The 22,059-nt window shown below is 36.2% G+C and overlaps 1 protein-coding gene across 9 annotated transcripts in view; it reads left to right on the forward strand.

The window, feature by feature from the left end:
• QKI (QKI, KH domain containing RNA binding) overlaps nucleotides 1-22,059 on the forward strand; it is a 155,451-nt gene that overhangs the window by 36,970 nt on the left and 96,422 nt on the right. For all 9 annotated transcript variants that reach the window (XR_009729297.1, XM_061378742.1, XM_061378744.1 and 6 more), the window contains exon 2: nucleotides 2,774-2,916. Coding sequence is in view for 8 of the 9 variants with exons in the window: in XM_061378742.1 (XP_061234726.1) it covers nucleotides 2,774-2,916 (143 nt within the window). In the remaining variant the exon portion in view is untranslated. The remainder of the gene's footprint in view (nucleotides 1-2,773; nucleotides 2,917-22,059) is intronic.

The raw sequence follows: 22,059 nt of genomic DNA on the forward strand, positions 1-22,059 counted from the left end.
AATACAAGAGGTGTGATAAAGCAAGAGGCAGGTGTCTAAGAAAACTATTGTTAGTCATAGAAGAAAAGAGTAATCTTGAAGATATGTAAAAAGATTCAGCAGAATCTGGAAAAAACCCAGGGTGCATATTAAGTAGCTTCAAAAGTTTTGTATTTTGAAGAGTGCTTGTGGCTGGCTGGGCTAACAGATTGGAAAGAAAGATGGGTTGTGTTCTGTCTGTAGTTTGAAGTGAGAGAACGGGTGACCTGGACATGTGATCAGTAGTCCTTCAGTACTGCTAAATAGAGTGAAAGGGGAGGCTTGTAGTATAGTAGGGGAGTTTGGAGACCTTAAACTGTGAATACATGCTTGTTAATCACCTGTTGCTTCTGAGTGTTTCTCCTGAGTTCTTGGGTGAGATACCTAAGAGAGAAGTTAAACTGCCAAGAATCAGAAGAAACAGTAGCACTTGAGGAGCTGATGATAACACTGAGTTGATGTAGCTGGCTGATGCGGTCCTGATGTTTGTCAGTGTTACCAATGGCTTGAATGGAGGGAGAGAAGATAAAATCCTACATATACAGTGAAAACTAAACTGTATGTGTCTGCTCCTGTAGTGGAGTAGAATACCCTAAGTTGGCAGGTGTCTTCATTGTACATAACATTTAAGGCATGATAGGTGGCTTAGGTTTCACACAAGCTGTAATTCAGTGGTAGTCTTCAAGGCAGCTTATCATGCTCATCCACATGTGTTCTGAATGTTTGGTTCTACACTGTCATAACTGTGATGTATGAGTATTTGAAGGGAAAGATGAAAATGAGTATTCTTTTTCTTCTGTGAAAACTAGGATATCTAATGTTAGTTTTTATATTCTACATGAAAGATACAATTTAAAATGAAATTTGTGATGCAGCTACTCTGTAGCTCCCAAATATAAATAAAAATGACCGTGTTGCTCCTTATGCTTCAGTTCTTCGGCAGACTGCCTTAGCTTGTTTCAGTATAGTGTAAGTTAATAGAAAATCTGAAGAGAATGAAAAGGAAACAAAGTGTGCCAAAAGATAATATTTGTTCAAAGAGATGTGCTAAAAAAATTCTTTATATACTGAAGCCAGTATAAATACTGCTTCTAGTTCTGAGGATTTTGTGCCTGTTGCCAAAATTGTCAGTGTAGAAGCAGCTGTGGTTTTTTTTCCTTGTGCTGTGATTATGTGATTATGAGATTTGTTTTGTCCATTCAAAATGGGCGTTAACCACCAGATGATTATATAGTGTACATGATAGAGTATGTCAGTTGCCAGTAGAGAAACAACTTGTTCTTGAGTATGCAGAGTAAGTTTGTTAAGAACTAATTCAGACTAACTCAGTTGAAAATTGTATGCTGCATTTCAGACATTTGTCATTTCTGATGCTTTCTCTCTTCCCCTAGCTTTTCAAGTGGTGAAATCTCAGCTAAAATGATTTTTCAGAAAATAAATCGGTTTTGAAACATAGGTTATTTTAATCTCTTGTTTGCTGCTACAGTTTTGTGTGACTTCTTGTCTCTGTGGCTTCCTGTGGTCAGATGAAAACATAAAATTTATGTTTCAGTTTCACTTCAGTATTGGAAGAATTAATGCTTTGAGAACAGTGCTGTTTAAATGTTACTTTTCACTTTGCAGCTTCGTTAATACACTTGAAGTAATTCCTAGTGATACTGGAATAAACTTCTTATAGCATTTTATGCAAGTAGGGATTCCATGAATTACGAAACTTCAAAGATTTTTTTTTTTATTCTTAGAGCACCAATTCAAATACCAGTTTAACAATTCTAGAAATGAAGTATAGCCTAAAATAAAACATTGTGTCAGTTCTTGATTTGTTGTAGTTTAGTGAAAGAAACCTGGATTTGAATCAAATTATCCATTTTGAACTTCTTTGTTTATAGCTACTCAGCTACCTCTTGCAAGTAGATTGGTGCGGGTAGTACAGGTGTCATTGGTGGAAACAGTAGGTATGCGCCTATTTGTGATATTCCTTGGTGCTGTCAAGGAGTTTTCCATTACTTTACAATGAAGTAGAAGGACTTTTGGGTGTATAAGGAGGTTGCCGAGGTCTCTGGTGCCATACTTGTCTTCATTTTTTCATTATCTCTTTGGAGGTAGTCAGTAGAACAAAATTTACTTTTTTTTTGGTCACAGTGTGTACTCAGTAACTGCACCCTTGAGTTGGCAGATTTCTCACTGCTAAGTGATGCACCATTTCATTTCCAAATGCTATCATTAATCTCATAACTAGCAGATAGTATAGATGCTTTTTGTATTTTTTGTTAGGCACAGATTTCTACTTCGGGGGTGGTTTTTTTTTTCTTGCTTTCTAGATGCTTTGTCATAAAAAATGCATAAAACCTGCTTTTATACACCTTTTAAATGATGTGAACAATCTTGTATGACTTCTAAGGAGCTGCATGTAATTTTTATCCAAACACTTGAATTTCATAAACAGTATGAGTAGGCAGCAGATTTACAGAAATAAAGTGTTTGTGGTGCAGTTAAAACCCCAAAACGTCACATCCCGTTTTCCCCAAAAAAACCTCCAAACCCCAAAACAAGACAAACAAAGAGCCCAGAAATCACAGAAAAAAAACCCTAAACAAAACCAGAGTAGATTTTTTTTTCTTTTAAGCTACCATGATGCTTATGTAGAGAGGAAGAAAGTGGCATTAAGATTGGGGAAAGATTAGAGGAAGACTGTCATGCTAGATTATAATCTGTTACTGTATTTAATACCTAATATACGTTTTTCCCCCCACAGAAATTAGCAGAGTACGGAAAGACATGTATAACGACACATTAAATGGTAGTACGGAGAAGAGAAGTGCAGAATTACCAGATGCTGTGGGACCTATTGTACAGTTGCAAGAGAAACTATATGTGCCTGTAAAAGAATATCCAGATGTAAGTATATCTTTTTAGTCCCTAAATTATTTTTTGATCCTTGTGGTTGTCTTTAAATGTAAATTTCATGTGATGCTACCCTTGGATCACACTGAATTGCTTTTGATGAGATACTTGTCAGGAAAGCAGTGTATGTTCTGCTTGATGGCTTGATTTGTAGTGAGTGTGAGTGGAAGAAGGTTGTGTTAAATACCGAACTAGTATGGACTATGAAGCTGTAGATCTAAGGTCTAAATTATATTTATCATTAAGTACTGTTTGTCCTGAGATACTGTATAGTAGAGTTTTAGGAGGGAAGTACTTTTTGGGAATATTTCTTTCCTCCTACAATGTCTCTAAAAGTCAGTTAAAGAATCCTTAAATACTCTGTGGAGACCTTTGGAGACTGTACTTAATTTCAGTTAGTGTTTTTAACTGGGGTGGTTGTTTATTTGATTTTGTTGTTGGTGCAGTCCCTCATCCATCCCTGCCTTCTTAATCAGAGCTGTTTGCTTGCATGGCTGTTTTCTCCTATTGTACACCTACCTTTTGAAGGGAGAATGGTTTCATTTCACTAGAAGAACTATTCAGAAGTCCTGTGGTCTGAATGGCTTCTTAAAACAACTCGTGAGAAAATAAATAGTCCTGCCAATCTAGCCCCACAATGAAGAAAATAGTAGTGTTATTCCTCCCTAATATTTTAGATGCCCTGTTACAGTGGAGGAGTGCATGGTCCAAGTGAGGCATTTGCACATTGAAATGGTATAAAGAGGAAGAAAGTACAAAACAGCAAAAAATTGAAGTAACACTTGTGTATCTCTGTGGCTTTTCTTTGGATCATTAATAAGATTAAGCTCTCCAAATTGAACTTTATTATTTATCCTGGTTTCAGCTGAGATATAGTTTATTTTTTTCCTAGTAGCTGGTATAGTGCTTTGTTTTAGATTTAGTATAAGAATAATGTTGCTAACACCTATGATGAACTTTTTAGTCTCGCATGCTCTGTCAGGGAAGAGGGAGCCACAGCCAGGACAGCTGACCCAAACTAACCAAAGGAATACTCCATACCATAAAATGTCATGCCATACTCCATTAAGAAAATTGCGTGCAAGTCATTATTCAGAACAGAAGAGTTAAATGAATCTCTCTTCTCCCTTTTCAGCATTCACAAAGCTGTTTTGATGCTTTTGGGTTAAAATACCTGTACAGAGGAATGTATTCAAAGAATTTGCATTGCCAGTAAGGGCATCTCCTTCCCCTTTGTTTTTTCTTCAAAATTAATGCATATACATATATACATACCTATATGTACACAAGCACATATCCTCACAACAAAAATACAGATTCTTCTGAAACTCCGTGGTATTACATATTTTTGAGAGGAAAAGGTTACCCTGAGATACTGTGGGTGCTCCATCTCTGGCAGTGTTCAAGACCAGGCTGGAGGGGGCTTTGAGCAGTCTGGTCTTGTGGAGTATGTCCCTGCTCATGGCAGGGCGGTTGGAATTAGATGAGCTTTCAGGTCCCTTTCAACCCAGACCGTTCTGTGATTCTGTGAACTTTTGCTATGCTATTGTGCCATAAAGCGATACATGTAGCTCTGTACTTAGATATCTGTATATACCTTAGAGTTACATTGCTCATTGGCTTTTTAAAACATAGCTTAGTTGTTGAAATCTTTGGGTTTATAATTTGACAATGCATCTTTGCAAGGAGTTGCCTTAGTTATCAGTTGCAGTTTTTACAGAACTTGATGGCTGCTGTACCAGGATCATGAGATAGGAGGAAGAAAAAGGGATGGGATTTCCTATAATTATTATTAAGCTTTTCTTCTAGAAATCAAACATAGTGTAACTTAGCTCTTCACTGCCAGTTAATAATTAAGTGTAGTGTTAATAAGCAAGAGAGTTTGTCTGTACTTATGGTCAAAGCACTTGTGAAACAGGGTGCACAATTTCTTTAGCTAGTGCTAGGTCTTTGTGTGCATTCAGAAAAATGCTCTTGAAGTTGTCACTAATTTATTTCAATAAACTTTTACAACTTCAGAAGTTGGAGAGACTTATGATTTGTATACATGTGACCTAGAATAAAGTGATAGTTGGTTCTTGTGAGATGGTGTAAAATGTCTGCTAGAAAATGTACAGCTTCTACCACTCTGGTACTTGGCAATTCAAGCTTCATTGAGGAGCCAAGCCTAGTGTTCTCTTTGTGCTCCTGCCTGTCTGCATGTTGTCTGTATTTGTTCCTAGATCCCATAATGGGATCTGCAAATCCTCAATAATCGGTAAAGCAGCTAGAATATACCACTACATACAGAAAGGAAAGATCTGTCTCCAAGTTACATCTGTCTCCAAGTTAGAAATTAAATAACCTGCTTTGCATTCAGGCTTGTACAGCATTCAGAAGATCTGGAGTACAGTGATTGCAACTTGTCTGTAAATTTTGTTTTTAATGTTTAATTTCACCTGTAAAGATAATTTAATTGTAATCACAGAGTTATGTGAAACTTCTTACTCATATCTAGCAATTGATTTGTTACCAGATACAGGGAAGACATGCTATGCATGTTATCAGAGTGAGTGTCAGATAAATCCAGTTAATTCTTTCTGTTGTCATCATTCTTTTCTGACAATCTTGTCTGCCTTAAAAAAGCATAAAGATGGATAAAATTATATTTTATGCAAAGAAGAATGACCAGAAACTGTTTTCTAATCTAGATTTAACAATTTTTAAAAAATAATTTTCTAATAAATTTTTATTCTTTGACTTAGCTCAGTGTCCAGCTGGAGACCAGTAACAAGTGGTGTCCCTCAGGGATAGGTGTTGGGACTGGTCTTGTTCAACACCTTTGTCAGTGGCATGGGCAATGGGATTGAGTGCGCCCTCAGCAAGTTTGCCGATGACACCAAGCTGTGTGGTTCGGTTGATACGCTGGAGGGCAGGAATGACATCCAGAGGGACCTTGACACGCTTGTGAGGTGGGCTGATGCCAACCTCATGAAGTTTAACCATGACAAGTGAAAGGTCCTACACCTGGGTCAGAGCAATCCCAGGCACAGCTACAGGCTGGGCAGAGAAGAGATTCAGAGCAGCCCTGTGGAGAAGGACTTGAGGGTGTTGGTTGATGAGAAAATGAACATGAGCCAGCTTCACTGTGCGCTTGCATCCCAGAAAGCCAACTGTATCCTGGGCTGCATCAAAAGGAGCGTGACCAGCAGGTTGAAGGAGGTGATCCTGCCCCTTTCCTCTGCTCTCGTGAGACCTCACTTGGAGTATTGTGTGCAGTTCTGGTATCCTCAACATAAAAAGGACATGGATCTGTTGGAACAAGTCCAGAGGAGGGCCATGAGAATGGTCAGGGGACTGGAGCACCTCCCATATGAAGATAGGCTGAGAAAGTTGGGGCTGTTCAGCCTGGAGAAGGGAGGGCTGTGTGGAGACCTCATAGCAGCCTTCTGGTATCTGAAGGGGGCCTGTAAGAATGCTGGGGAGGGACTCTTCGTTAGGGACTGTAGTGACAGGTCAAGGGGTAATGGGTTAAGACTTAAATAGGGGAAGTTTAGATTGGATGGATATAAGGAGGAAGTTCTTTACTGCAAGGGTGGTGAGGCACTGGAATGGGTTGCCCAAGGAAGTTGTGAATGCTCCATCCCTATCAGTGTTGAAGGCCAGGTTGGACAGGTCCGTGAGTGAGATGGTTTAGTGTGAGGTGTCTCTGCCTATGGCAGGGGGGTTGGAACTTGATGATCTTAAGGTCCTTTCGAACCCTAACTGTTCTATGATTCTGTGACTTACAGTTGTAAGTATATTGATTAATTGACTGCAGTGAATCCTGAATACCACTACAGTGTAATTCTGTGCACAGAATCCTAAATTGAGGCATAAAAATAATGGTCTGTCATAAGTTTAAACGTACTTGGTTTGTGTGTATAAAAACATATGCATGTATGTGTAAAAGATGAAATGATAAATCTTTATAGCCTACATTACTTAGGTACTATTGTTGTTCCTCCTACACAGAGGAAAGAATATATAAAATATAATTACAAAACTAAAATCAATATATATAATCCCCTATAGTATCTTAATTTAGATTTTTGAGTTCCTACTGGTTTTATGCTAAGATTTATTCTAAGACCATAGTTGATGCAAGGTTCGAATTTCCAAAAAAGCAATTGTATGAAACAGCCCGTTGATTTTAAATGCTGACTGCGTAGAGTCTGCATTTCTACTTCTGCACTAGTAAGTGGAAGATACGCAAAAATCTTGCTAGAGAATAACTGATCTTGTTTTGTATGTTATGTTAATAAGGAACATTTTTCTATGGTGTAATCGCATCTGATGTATTGCATAATTGTTGGGGTGCTCTCCCTTCTGTCTCGTTGTTTTTCCATTGCAAGCTGTAGTAATGCAGTTGTATTTGTACAGCTTATTCTAGCACCCTGGGAAGGTGTTAGACCTTTACAGAGTTTTTAGTCTTAAAACTGAGATTTGAACTTTTATGAACCAAGTGCACTCCTGAAACCTGAGAGACAAGTGCAGAAGGCACCTGGAAGATGAAATTCCAGTAGGTGTCCATTACTTGCCCTTCAGTTAAAAATGTGTTCTCTCTACAGCTAAAGTTTGAAGGCATTTCCAGTTCATGGAAAAATGCCTTCTGTCAGAGTTTAAAAAAGTAAGATGATTGAGCTCTTAGGAAGGAGAAGAATAGAGGATATGCCATTGTTTGTGGGTGAATACTTAATGGTCTTTAGCGTTTCTTATGCTTCAGATAAATGATTAATTTTCCTGAATTTCCCTGAAGAGCTGAGACTAAAGTTTCTGTCTGATATCAATTTAAACAGTTTTTGGAATTAGTACCTACCAGTGTTAGACTGAATAAATGTTTTTTTTTTCTATTATAATCATGGCTTTATTATTAAGTACCCTGTTAGCTCTGATTAATGTGAAATTCTCTGTTGGAACTCTTCTGTGCCTCCTCAGTAAAAATGTAAGAACTCAGTAATTATTGCATCTAAAGTAGCATGTCCTTTGAGTATACTGAAGCTCAAAGGCCAGCAGTGATAAACAGCTTGTGCATACTTTTTTACCATTTTAGTTAAAACTGTTTAATTAGTACAACAGAATGATGAACACAGGGATTCATTTTACTATGGGGAACTTACTGACAAAACATTTAAATCCTTTTTCAATTGGGTAATATCAGAGTTTATTAGCATCCATAATGTGGATTAGGAAAATGATAACATCATCTTTATTTATTGTTCTGATTCTTTTACTTAAGCTCTTCATTCCCTAGTGGTAAACAGGGAAGGAGGCTAAAAGAGCTGGCCTTGTTTACCCTTGCAGTAGGAATCAAAGACAGAATATAGCTGGTCCCTGTAAATAAATTCAAGCTGCAGAGTACCAGCAGGGCTGAAGGAAGATTTGGCAAAAGGTCAGCAATGGATACAAGTGCAAATGTATATGAAAGAACTAAAATAGTGTGATTACTCATTTCCAGTCCAAATGAGGTATTTGGAAAAATATTTGAAGCAAAAAAGTTAATTAGGCATTTGAACTTTACGTATATATATGAGAGGCTTTGTACACTGTTAATTGCAAGTGGTAAGGGAATGCGTTTATTGAGAAAGATTCCCTTTATTTAGATGCTAATGAAACAGACATACCTTAATATTTCTATTCATCTTATTTTACCTTTCTGTCTAATATTTTAGTGGATATCCTTCTGGCCACTGATTAACCATTTGAAAGATAAGTTGGTTTTGAGCTCTGGTTCACACTCAGTAGGTTGTTGGATTTTTTTCTTCTGTTGTTGTCGTTTGTAGCACCTTGCTGAAAGATGACATACGTTGCCATAATTTCATTCAGAAATAAGCCTGTGAAATCTTTAGAGCATGTTTGTCCTCAGAGACAAAAGTGTGGAAGACAGTCTAGAATATATTGGAGATAAATACCCTGTTCTTTAGTCTCTGATGGTGATATTCCAGGCTCAGCATCAATTCAGCAGTACTTACGAACTTTGTATCTCATAGTGAGTTATTTCTTCCCCGTTCAACTCTTCAAGCATAAGTGTCATTTAGACAGGTGATTACTTAATCATTTATCTGTTAATATTCTTATTCCCATTTCATGCTTACTTTCAAATTTGCTCTTTAACTATTTGCAGGTATTCTGTTTTGTATGTATGTAAATAAGAATTAGAAAAACAGGGAGGGAGGAAGCAAGGGGGAGGCAAGGCAAGTAAAGACTGTGTAAATAGCCCTTACTTCAGCAAGGGATGTTTCCTGTAATATTTTTTAAAGTAAATTTGGAAATCGGAGAAGAAATGATTTGCATCTGGTACTGATACGCAAGTTGAACATACTTTTTAGGATACCAGTTTGTTATGGTGGTGCATGTGTTAATAACTTTTTCAAATTAACATCACAGGATTAAGCTTTTAGTGATGCCCAGCATGTATATGACACTTCTACTAGAATGTGGATTACTTTTCTTGTTTAGTCACTGTACTGGTATGACTCGTTATGAGTCCTTTAATTTGACAGTAACAGCATTTGGGCACCTTTGGGATGAGGCAGAGTGTGGGGAAGCCAAGTGTGGCAGGAGAACATTAGACTAAAAAATCCATCTTAACAGTTTGTATTCTGTGAATGAAATATGAACAGTTTTAGCTAGAATAAATTAATCTTACTAAAAGTGGTTAACTTGGATAGCTCTGCTATGGCAGTTCATCTGCACTTCCTTTTGCTGAACTCGTTTTCCTCAGAACTTCTCCTTACTTTGTGCTGTAGCTCTTGTATGACGGAATACCAGAGAGTTGTGTGCAAATACAAATAATGAAATGTCAGTTGTGGGGCAGAGAGATGGTAAAATACTGATTTTGGTTTTCTTTTTTGTCAGTCTGTTCTTTCAGATGTTTATTGCAGTAAATCAGTAAATAAAGGTTTTATGCGGAGAGCTTCAGCATAACATTTCGGTTCTCTGGTATGTATAGGTCAGGTGCACTTGGGTACACCTGCTGAACTAACTGGGGGTAAGACATACAGCATTTCTTGTGAATTAAGAGGGTTTTACACTTTTTTTTTTTTTTTTTTTGTCCTCTGGTTAGTTAAGAGAGGAGACCTATAAAACTGTTTTACTTCTCCCACCTTGTCTGCCCCACCCCGTATCTGGTGGTCCTTTTAACAGGAGTATTAGGTATTCCTTCCTTTTTAGGAGCTCTGCAGCTCAGGTATTTCTGTTTACATGCTCAGATTTTTATGCAGTTAGTTGCCCTTGCAAAAGTAACTCAATACTTTATTGTCAGAGGACCACATGAGTTCTGTAACTTCATATGAGGCAGATCAGTGAAATGCAAGTCTTAACTAATGATGTTTGCTCCGTGTTTTGCTAGGATAAGAAGGCACTGACCCCCATCCTGAATTGCTATTAAAAGTAGTTTTGAGCACCTGTCAAAATACTAGCCTTATGTTTTGCTTGTATCTCTCCTAAACTATACACTCAGGTAGTAATCAGTTTATGTGTCCTCAATACTAAAAAGTCTGTTGTTTTTTACTAGAGTAAGTCTGCTCTGTAAGTAAGGCTTGGGGGTGCATATTGATTAAAAAACAAACAAAAACGGGTGCCTTTTAGCAAGAGGATTTTTATTTTTTTTTTGAGGTGTGCTGCTTTTAGGTTCTGCTGTTTCTGAAATTTTGAACTCATTGATAAAGAGTGTATCACTAGTCAAGGAAAAATCTTCAGTGTAATGTTGCGTTTACAGCCTTCACTTCTGATTTGCATTTGATCCATAATTCAGAAAAATAGGAGTAAGCTTTTCCTGTTCAGATCATTCCTTCTTCTGTGTTTTGTTTCATAGCGGAGGAACTGTTGCTTACCTGCCTTAGTTTTGAACACTGGCTTTAGAATAAAACACAAATGCTACCTCAGTAGATATCTCTGCATAGGAGATTCTCTGATTGTGTAGCTAGTAGGTATTCATCTTTTGTTGTGTGAATCTACTCAGTTTATTCGGTTAGCCTGTGCTGTTTCTTAAAGCTGGTAAGAACAGTAGTTGGGACACAGTTGTTCATTTCAGTTACTTTGGCTTAATGTTAATTAGCACTTCTAAGCTTTTAGATGTTTCTTTTTTTTTTTTAAGAGCAATGTAAAATAGTTGAATTTTGTGAAGGCACTGATTTCCTACTGATTTGAAATATAATACACGTATTTGAAACTCTGCATTGTTTTTTTTTTATATGCCCTCAGCATTTTAAACAAAATAATGCTGGTTGATGATCAGCCAGTTCCTTTTTGCCCTTTAATTGCACTCATTTTACTTGTCTCTTATATATAGTATAATATATGCTGTCTTCTGGGAAGCCTTATGCACCTGTTCTAATGGTGTACATTCATCCACCCAACACTTAAAATTAAGTTGCCTAGATTGATTAATGTTTTTTTGTTTGTTTTATTTTTTGTTCGTGGTTTTTTTTTGTGTGTTTTTTTTTTAGAAGCTTCTGTTTCTTTGGAGTGGTGACATAAGCTTGCACAATATCTTTCAGCTATGTGGTTTGTACACAGTCAGCAGTAGTAACCAGACATGGGAATTATTTTGACTAAAAATTCAAGTTCATTTTTGTTATAAACATTGTGATCTGTAGTATCAGAGGACACTAAGGGCTTTGCCCTGTTGTCAGGGATGCTTGCTTTGGGAAGATCAACTGAATTATGATTTAAAGTTGCCATAAGTATGCAGCAGTTTCTTGTAATTTTTTTTTTCCTCCACCAAGTACAAGTGGTCTAAAAATTTGAATGCTGCATGAAATAAATATTTCTGTAATGCTGGTCCAAACTCACCGTGGTCAGTAGAAATGACCAGCTGTTATCTTGTTAATGTATTTAAGTACTGATGATAATATATTATTCAAATTAATGTATTAAGCATATGGGTCATAGTGTTTAACCTAATAATTTGAATTTTATATTTTGAACTCATTTGACTGTATTTGATTACTATCAGTTTTAAGGTGACATTTGCTTTCTAAAATAAAGCATGGTTGGTGTCACTCAACACGAATACTAAAATAATACTTCTTGGGTTTTGGGCTCTTCAGAGTTTTTGGAGTTAATTTGGCCAAAATATTTTGTCGTTCCCCCCCCCTTTTTTTTTCTTCCCTCTTTTACAAGTGCAAATGTCTTTGAGACCTACAAATTTTTAAACAAGGGCTTGTGATGCTTTATGAAGGATTTCTGTTTCTTCAGAGTCAGCAGATAGGCAAGCTGAACAAGGGACCTGGAACTCTGTTTTGTAGCATGCAATAGGGATGGAAGGTAGTTTAGAATATAGAGGTACATGTTACTACAGACAGGTAGATTGGCATGTGAACCTGAAGAGCATCTCAAAGTTTTATCCTAACTCTTATGCCTTTTTTCCTGTGATAAATATGAGGTAGTTCCTCTTCTGTTGCAGTGACTGCGGTGTGGTGGTGGTCATCACAGAGCTCTTCAACATGGTGATGTCTGTCTGTCTTCTTACTTTAAGTTCCTGGGTAAAAGGCAAAATATAGTCATAAATGAAGCCTGAATGTAGTAATTGTTGATGAGGTGCTATTTTAGTGGTGTTGTAAATGTTTAGAATAATACATTCAATATGATATCCAAAGGCACTATTATTACTGTAATACTAGACTGCAGTGCTACTGCTCTGTACTTCATGATGCTGGCTGAAGCATGTAACTCTATAGTACATATGTCCTGAGACTTGCAGCCTTAAATGCTCCTGAACAGTGGGCTTTTTAAGGTGTGTCAGGTGCTTTTGGTTTTGCACCTTTTTTTTTTTCCTCTTTATATATTACCTTCTTACAGATAGAGCACAGAGTTAAGCTTTGGTAATTTAACAGCTTTTAGCAGAAGTCATAGAATAGTAGAATAGTTAGGGTTGGAAAGGACCTTAAGATCATCTAGTTCCAACCCCCCTGCCATGAGCAGGGACACCTCACACTAAACCATACCACCCAAAGCTTCGTCCAACCTGTCCTTGAATAAGTCATTTAAAGCAAACAAGGAAGATTAGGCCATAAAGCACTAAGTATTCAGAGGGTTGTACTTTGAGATAGCTTTTGCATTTCTGACCTGTTTGCAGTTCTAGACTTGAATTTTGCAAGAATTACTGATTCTGGTAGCTGTATGTGTATATTGAACACTTCTGTAACAGCCTTTTCAGACGCTGAACGGAATTGTTTAGTTTTTCACTTGAAATATGGTCAATATTGAAAAACATGTTAATGATTTTCTTAGAAGAAATAACTGGACAACGGCAAGTAGACTGAAAACTAGTAGTCTTTTTTTCTGTTACACTGGTTGAAGCATTATACTACTTGGTCTGTAGTAGAATGACAAACACTAACAATTATATATCCCTACTGTTTTTTTCTAAACTTTTGGGAGGGAGACTTCTTTTGTTTTGATGAAACAATTGAAAATTACTTTGTGATATGTTTTCAATATTTCCATGTCAAGAAATTCTAGACCTAGTTTAGTAAATGAACCTAATGCAGTGCAAACTATGTATATAGAAATCAATTGCAATGTACAAAGCTCCTTTGGCTAAGCATTATCATTCTTTGCTTGAATCATGATGTTTTGTACTTCTGATTGCTGAAATACTTGAGCTGATCCACTATATTTAAAGATATAAATAGGTATTTCAAAAGTTGATTTGTCTCAAAGTAGGTAAGAATTTTGATACTCTCCCACCCCCCTGAATTGTGTTACCAGTACTTGAATTGTGAAGTTATGTTACCAGTACTTGAATGTGTGTAGAAGTAAAGGAGCAAAGCAAAAATTATTTAATACTGATTGTGATCATAAATCATGATTTAGTCAGTGATTGAGGTAATTAAAAACAGTCACATGAATGGAAAGCATGTTTATGCTTTCCACAAAACAATACTATGCATCTTTACCATGGGTTTATTTGCTGTGTTGCTTGGTGTGGTGCTTTACCCTTTTATTGTTCTTTATGAAACTTTTGCTTGTCAAAGTGCTGTTCTAGAGGAAAAGAGTTTTTAAGGTCTTCTGACCTAAGAGTGTGTAATTTCTGTGTTTCCTCCCACTTTTCAAGGTGACTAATAAATCTATTTTTGGAGCTTAGAATTATAAAACGCGGAATAATTGAGCATAAAATTTATTGCCTGAAAGGTACGCAGAAGTTTGTCCAAAGTTTCAGTAACTAGTAAGATGAAATGAAGTGGTTACTGAGGACCTCTTCTTTGCATGAACTTAAGTATAACCTCAGAGCCTGTTTCTTGGTCAGCCCTTCCTTTTCCTGAGAGGAAGAGTGACTTCATTTCTCAGATAATTTTGGAAAAAAGAGGATGGTGTCCCTAAAGTATAAGAATTTCCATTCCTGTAGAGCCTTTCTAACAACAGTGTCACCATCTGCAGTAATGCTCCAATTCAAACATATCTTTCTCACTTTTAATTACTGAAAATTGGAAGTCTTTTACAGCAAATTTGCCAACTTTAAGTGCCTTGGGTAATGACACATTAGTCACATGTAATTGAAAGGTATTGTGGAAATCAGTTCTTGGACTGTACATGGTGAGGATCCTTTTTTACTGGAATCTGAGCTTGATGTGAACTGTGAGGTTTAGAGGGCACTGCTGGAACCTACAATTAGATTTTTTTTTTTTTTTGAGACCTATTTACACACAGCACAACTTGTTAATTCTCTAGATAAATGTGTCACAATTCCCAAGTAGAGCATGGAATTGAACAATTTTACTCCTGGTGTTATTGAAACTGATGTCTTGTTGCTGTTCTGAAAACCTCATTTTAGTGAATAGGATGAAACAGATTATTCACTATCTCACTTAAGCATGCCTACCATTAGATTGTTCACGGGATTTGATTTCCTGAAAGAGTTTTCTGTTAACAGTCTTTCAGTTACTGTTTAAAGGGTTTTATGACCATTGAAGAAGGGAGCTACCAGACTGTACTGTGGGCCTTTAAATGATTGCGAATGGGCCTCTAATGATAATAGAGATTCCTATTTTAAAACCATGAAATTGTTAATTTGTCTATCTTTCCAGCTTTCTCACTTACGTTGATAATTCTAAGCAATTTAAAATCCAATTATTTCCAAAATATGACAGTAATTAGATTAGTGTTTTTACATGAACAGAACATGCAGCATAAAATTCATTTTGAGGAGTATTATTTTATAATTATTTGAATCTAAACTAACATATTAAGATTTCTTGTGGCAACAGGAAAAGGGTTAATGTGTAAAACAGTCTTAAAATAAAAGCAAATATGACTTTAATGTACAGTTTGTATTAGTATGTATGAAAAGCACTGAGAAGGTACAAATGAAGCAAATAATGCAAATAAATATAATACTGATGGGAGGTTTTCTGTCCTGTTAGGTGAAGACAGAACAGCGCTCATTAAATACGTTAAAAGACAAATTGCAGCTTCACTAAAGATATAAAGTTAGTATTTGCATAAACAACTGCACAGTTTGTAAACAGCAAAAATGAGATCAGGAACTGGGGGGAAGGGACATGGAGGGAATGACAGTGATGTGACTAAAACCCAAAACGTTTTTCACCTTGGGTATGTTTGACAAGGCATGGCTTTTGTCTCTGATAACAGATAAGGTCTGGCTTTGTTGTGTGTTCTTGTACCTCCTGGCTGCTGATCCAGCCTGCAGTGTTGTCAACTCAGTGAGGAATGTCAGTAGACTGGAGCAAAAGGGACATTAAATGGCTGACGCTGAGGAAAGGAAATAAATGAGATGGGAGCTAAATATATAGATTTGTGACATTCTAGCAGCTGGCTTAAGTCCTGCTGTTTGTTGCTTGGGTATACTAGCCTTAAAAAGGAAGAGAATGCATTGTAGCACGAGGAAGAAAAAGAAACAGCTGGTGGCTTATCAGTCAGCCTAAATGACAGAGAAGGTTAAAGAGCTTGGAAGGACGAACTTTGAAAGAGTGCTTTTATTAGTAACATAAAATTCTTGATTTGATATAAATAGTGTTATCAATTTAGTCTAAAACTTTGCAGTTTTCCGTGGCTCATTCATTGCAAAAAGAAATGCATGCTTCAGTTGTTTTCCAAAAAAAAAAGTACTTAGTTATTTTTGATTCAAGCAGTTTGTTGGTGACGTTACGTTAATGATCTTTTGACATTCCCTCACTCCTTAGCGGGACTCTTTAGAAACATTTTGATACTTGATTAAGTATCTTACCATTTAATAATTAAAATGATTAAAAATGTTTATTTTTGTAGTGGGTGAAAGCATGAGTGCTTTTGGATGGTATCTTCTTCCTTTATTAGAGATGTGGAAAAGTATCATGTGGTTTAAAAATGTGATTTTGTATTTGAGGTCTTTACAAAATGAAAGATAATGTTGGAAAAATCAGTGTTTAATTGCATAAAAGCCTCATATTTTATACATAACTTATAGCTGCATCCAGTTCTCTTACATGCAGTGAAGACTGTTAGAATACAAGTTTGAAATTACTCCAGCACCTGAGCTGGAAGATCAGTTCTGCCTTGTTACTGTTTACTGCTTCTTGTTGATTGAGGTTTCTGCTGTTTCTTCTCAAGAACTTAGTTTTTACCTAGATTTGATTGTTTCTCTTGCCTTACAGCTGTTAGTTGACCCAGAAAGCAGTGAAGAGCAAAATCTCAATTATGACTCTCAATAAGTAAACTAGTAATGAACAAGCCTTTCTGCCCTTTCTCACAATCTGTAATAAGTGTCTGTTGGTAGGGCACCCTAGAGGCTGTCCTCTGCTGGTCTTAACAGGTAATAAGGAATGGGCCTGGCCTTTCCTAAAAGAAGCAGTGGGCTAAAAAGAGGGAAACTGTACTCCAGCCTAAAAGCCTTTAGTGGAGAGGGCTTTTTGCCATTTTTTCTTTCGTTCTTAAATGTGGAGAGGCGCCTTGTGCAGCAGCATAATCTAAAACGGTGGGAAGAGATCAGGAAATTACAGATACTCTCCTTGTAGGAGGAGCTGGTATGTCTTCTTCCTTAAGGTTTGTTGGAGTGTTTGTAGAAGGGAGGTGTAGCCCAGGAGCTTACTGGCAGTTTGCAGAAGATGTCTCCAGTGACAGATGGGGCTCATTTGTCTTCATGTTAAGAGCTGGATTTTTTCTTTTTCCCCCATGATCCAAGCAGCTTGTGCATGTAACAATAGTACTGTAAGGATGGGCTTCTGTCAGTTTGAGAGAGTCTTATTTGAGATGGATTTATTGTCTTTGTATGTGTTTCTTTTCTACGCAGAGTGGAAAAATGGATATGAGGAAATTCAAGTGGACTGCACGTACATAGTATGATGATACATTGTGTGGTTTTCAGGCCTCAAGTAAAGGAGATTAGAGAGATTTGAGCTTCTTTGGTCAGGGAATTTGATGTATTGTTTTTAGTCAATTTGATTTTTATATTTGTTTTTTACATGCCTCTACAGTGAGATTTATAGCTGTGGAGCTATATAGTAATTTTGTTGCATTTGATATGTGATACCATTTATGAAGTGCTGGTTACTTTTTGAATTAGCTACAGGTCTCATTTTGAATTCTCTAAGTTTTTTAGGTCAGTGCAAATACTACCTATGTAATACATAGCACAAAAATATCAGAATAAATTGGCAAAACTGTAGTGAATCTAATAAACTTAACCTTTATTTCCTTCTACCCAGTACAAGTGCTGATTGTTTACAGTATTAGTTTTTTTCCAGATGATCTAATTCTGTACAGTAAGAGACAGAGGCACACAGCTTTCATAGTTTCATGTTAGAGGTCAGTAATTTAAAAGTTCCTCTTAAATCAGTTCTCTCAAACTTCCTAGTCCATTTCTCTAACTTCCACTGCTTCTATTTAAAGCAACTTAAGTACAACTTACGCAATGTTTTAAAGTTTCTTCACTCTTTTGACAATATAATGCAAGGTCTTTATGGCAGTGCTATGTCATTAGTTTTCACAAAAAAAGAGATCTTCCTTTGGGTTTCTTTTACTTTATGGCTTCCATCTGAAGGTTGTATTATATAATGCCAAAATTATACAATAAACGTATAATTTTGCTACAGAAAAATGAAAAAAAAAACAAAACAAAAATGCCTTACACAATCCTAGGACAGTAAAGCTCCTTAGTAATCACTTGATTTTAAACTAAATGATAAATGTCTTGGCATAAATACATACTTCTTAACTTTTAGAAAACTAAACTGAATATCAGTTAGATGTGGTAATTTCTCAAGTCTAATACATTGGGATATTTAACTTCTTGGTATGCTGTTAGATACAGGGACCTTTGAAATTATCAAAATCTGTGGAAAAAATGATGCTAGCTCTTCAGTAGCTAATCAGGCAAACCTGCTCTTGAGAGTAAAGATACTGTCTTTGTGTTGACATATTAAAATATTTTTTCAGCTTTCCCACCTTTGATAACACATGGACACATGGTGTTTAAGAAAATCAGTTGTAATCTTCCTCCCAGGGAAGCTGAAAATAGATTTTCTGGGAAGACTGTGTTACATTTCATGGTTGCATGTCTGGATGAAAATTACATTGGTACACTAGATAAAAAAGAGAAATATGTTTTGAATATTTGGATTTTTGGATGTATGGGAATTCATCTTGAATTCTTATGGCTACATTTTGATAGTAATTTCTGACAGACACCTAGTTCAAACAGATGACAAAAGAAAGCATATGTTGACTTCTCTGCCTAGTTGTAATAATGCATTCAGTCAGCTGGGTTTAGCTATTGCTGACATTGTGTATTAGACTTTCTGTGCTAAAAATTGAATGTTTAGGTAAATTTCTACCTGTAATAACATTGTGTTTAAAAATCTGGCCGTCTGACTGAAACACAAAATATTTAATCTGAATGACTTGGAGGGGTAGCTTCTGGTGTAGGGTTTTGTTTTTCCACCCTTCCCTTCCCCTCCTCCCCACCCCCACCCCCTTTTTATAGATCTGATCCATTGTATTTACATGGGGTTTGTAAAGCTGTTTGTCAGTTAAACAAGCTCTCAAAGCCTTCAGCACAGAGGTTATTAGAGGTGAATAATGTGGATTTAAAGGATTTAGTAATTCATTCTAAATCACAGCTATACTTTTATATGCCCCCCTTTTTTTTAAAGGAGCATTTTAAGCATTAGGATTCAGTCTGCTGAGTAAAAACTATATTTTGTTGACGTCACATGGATAATCTTGTTTGTCTAGATTACAGCTGCAGTGATCAGATAAAGATTCTGAGCTTTTTGAATGATCACTCGTGACTGATACTCTGCTCAGTTAGGAACAAGTATAAATAATCCGGTAATTGGCAAGTCAAGTCTAGCAATAAAACTAACCTTGCAGAATTGTGCTGTCTTTAAATGGAACACGTTGATGATTTTAAGGTAGTTACGTTCTTTAATATGGCTGTGCTGTCTTGGGGTTTAAACTGCACATTACTGCTTCATAAAACCAATTTAGTTTTTATTGAAACAAGCAATATATTTATTAAAATCTATAACCAAATTAAAACAACCTCAGTTTTCTATGTGAAATTTCATGGTGTGGTAATTATTTTGACATAATCCAGAACATTGTTTGAAGCAGTTTCAAATTTGTTAAATAACGTTACATTGATGGAATATAGGTACTACCAAAAATAACTTTATAGTTGAGTAGGACTCAGGGTTACCCTTTGGAAAACTTAATACTTGTCATTCTTGTAACTAAAAGAATTTAGTTTTAGAAAATGAAAAATATAAATACAAAAGGTTTTTAGTATTAAAAATTCCTAGAAGTTCTTATTGTACCACCTGTTTAACGTTACTCAGAGAACTTTACTAATAAGAAAGTAATAAATGAGCGGTTCTTAAGGTAGACCATACCGTTTAATGTGGTAATCCATCTTTGAAATCACAAAAACATGTATTGCTGATGTCCAAAAGGACATCACAGGGAGAACAAGGTGCTGCTGTTCATCATGGATTCTTTACTTTCTTACTGTTAAAGCTTTACTGGAAAACGTAGATAAGTGTCTGTGTCAGCATTTCTTATTAAAAGGTTGTGTGCACTCTCTATATAGGTTTGTTTACTAACTGACCAACATTCTAAATATAATGCTCAGTTTTGCTTAGCCAACTGTCTCACTGCATGTTCATTGAAGATATTTTAATTCAGAACATAATGTTAACTATTCAGTGTCTGAACTGTACTGATGCCATTTGACTGGCTTTCTGGATGAGGTGAGTTGAAGGTTAAACAGCAGGAGGGAGAACTGACTCATGCATGCCATGCAACATAAATACCCTGGTGCTTGGAACTGAGAATTAAGGTGTTCTCTCCAGCCCCAAATAGTGCTTGCCTGGTGAGCTTGAAAAACTTTCTGGAGATCTTTTTGCATTCTGGAGTTTGCATGGAATCTCTACTGTTGCAATTGAATTAAGAAGTTGTACTCAAAGTATTTCATTCCCCCACCCTTCCCCAATTTGAAGTAATTTATCACGAAGATTACTGCTACACTAACAATTGCATTATGTAATGCCCAATTTAAATGTCAAGCTGTGAAAGACCAATAGATGTGTAGGTATTTGTATGGAGAGAACTCATTCATTCTATAACTAGGTGAGTTTTTCATTGTAACCTTTGAGATGTGTTATGCTCAAAATCTCTGTGCTAATGTGTCATTTTCATAGTCTGCTGGATGATGATATTTTTCTGTAATGCAGTCTTTTATTTTTGCATAAATGTTACGTACAGAAGTTTTGGAACAAGACTAAGCCTGTCTTCTCCCATAATAAATGTCAGTCCTTGCCTGTAACAAGATGAGTTACTCTCTGGCTTTGACGTGGAAATGGGATTACCGTAACTGAATTGGGAACAAAAGAAAAAATCCCCATAATCTGTGCTGAAAAAGTATACAGCGTACTAAATAAAAATGGAACTTGTTTTAGTGAATGACAGATCCACTGAAAATTGTTTGGCCATTTACTAAACTAAGAAGAAAAGTATTTTCCTATCTCATTTTTTCATCAGTGATACAGATTTTGCTCTTTTCTTTGTGACAACTGAAATTTCAGAGAATTCGAACCACTTTAAATAGTTTCAGCGGTAATGACAGTTTTATTAAATGCCAGGGATTAAATTTCTGACACTTGAAGTAATCTTGAAAGTATTTCAAATGGTGTGCTAAGAGGTTTTGGTTTTGTTTATCCAGCAGAGAAGTACATAATTGCAAATATGACAAATCCTAACTTTCTGAGGGTTGTTATTCTGTGTTTTGTTCTCCTGTACTTCAGTGGTTTTGTGCTTTAGGTAGTGAAGAGACTATTCTGTTTTGTAATTTACGTGTTTCTTACAGCACAGTATTTCTAATTTACTCGTAAACTTCATCACTTAAATGCTTCATAAGGTCTCATTTAGTTTTGATTATATTATTACAATGGCGTATGTCACATACACCCAGCAAATATAAGTGGATATATTTGACATAAGCAGATTATATGTGTCGTGCTGTTATTCACTACATATGTACTTTGGCATTTGCTGGTTATTTCACATAGAAACCATGTTGCGTTTAGGGGTGGAGGGAATGTTTCTCATGCATTGTTGCCTGCAGTAGGTGTTTTTGGAAGAGACTTCAGGAAACAACTTCACTGTTGTCACTAGCATTCTTGCCAGCTACCTAAAGCTAGTTTGTATTTAAAAATTAACTTCTGTATGTGGTTACTTTTGTCTGGGTTCACTGTATTGGGCAATGATAATGCCATCTGCTTTATCAGCCTCCTCTCCCTGTAAAATCTCATCAGATAAGTCTGGTTCTCTTACCTATGCACAGCATTTGCCAAATTCTACTAGGGTCTGTTTAATCCTCAAAATGCATGTTAATGCAGTTAGTGAAAGATTTTGTTATTTCAAGATTTTTTCATTCCTCAGACATTATACCTTTCCCACTTGATTTCTTAAATTTGTACAAGTGGCTGCATATGTAAACTTTTCATCCTTTGTTTTCAGTTAATCTGTGATGTGGTCACTGAGTAAGCTGTGTATATGGTTGGTGCACTTGTTTTTATTTGGTAGTAGTTCTTCTTACTGCTCTTCAACAAAAGCTGTGTAGCTGTAGTCTCTTGTGATGACTGGTGTTGAATCACTGGAAATACTTAACAAGGCATG

The sequence above is a fragment of the Neopsephotus bourkii genome, unplaced genomic scaffold (assembly GCF_033783945.1).
Source record: "Neopsephotus bourkii isolate Nb327-2 ecotype Australia unplaced genomic scaffold, CSIRO-AGI_Nbou_v1 NB_1767, whole genome shotgun sequence".
Lineage (NCBI taxonomy): Eukaryota > Metazoa > Chordata > Aves > Psittaciformes > Psittacidae > Neopsephotus > Neopsephotus bourkii.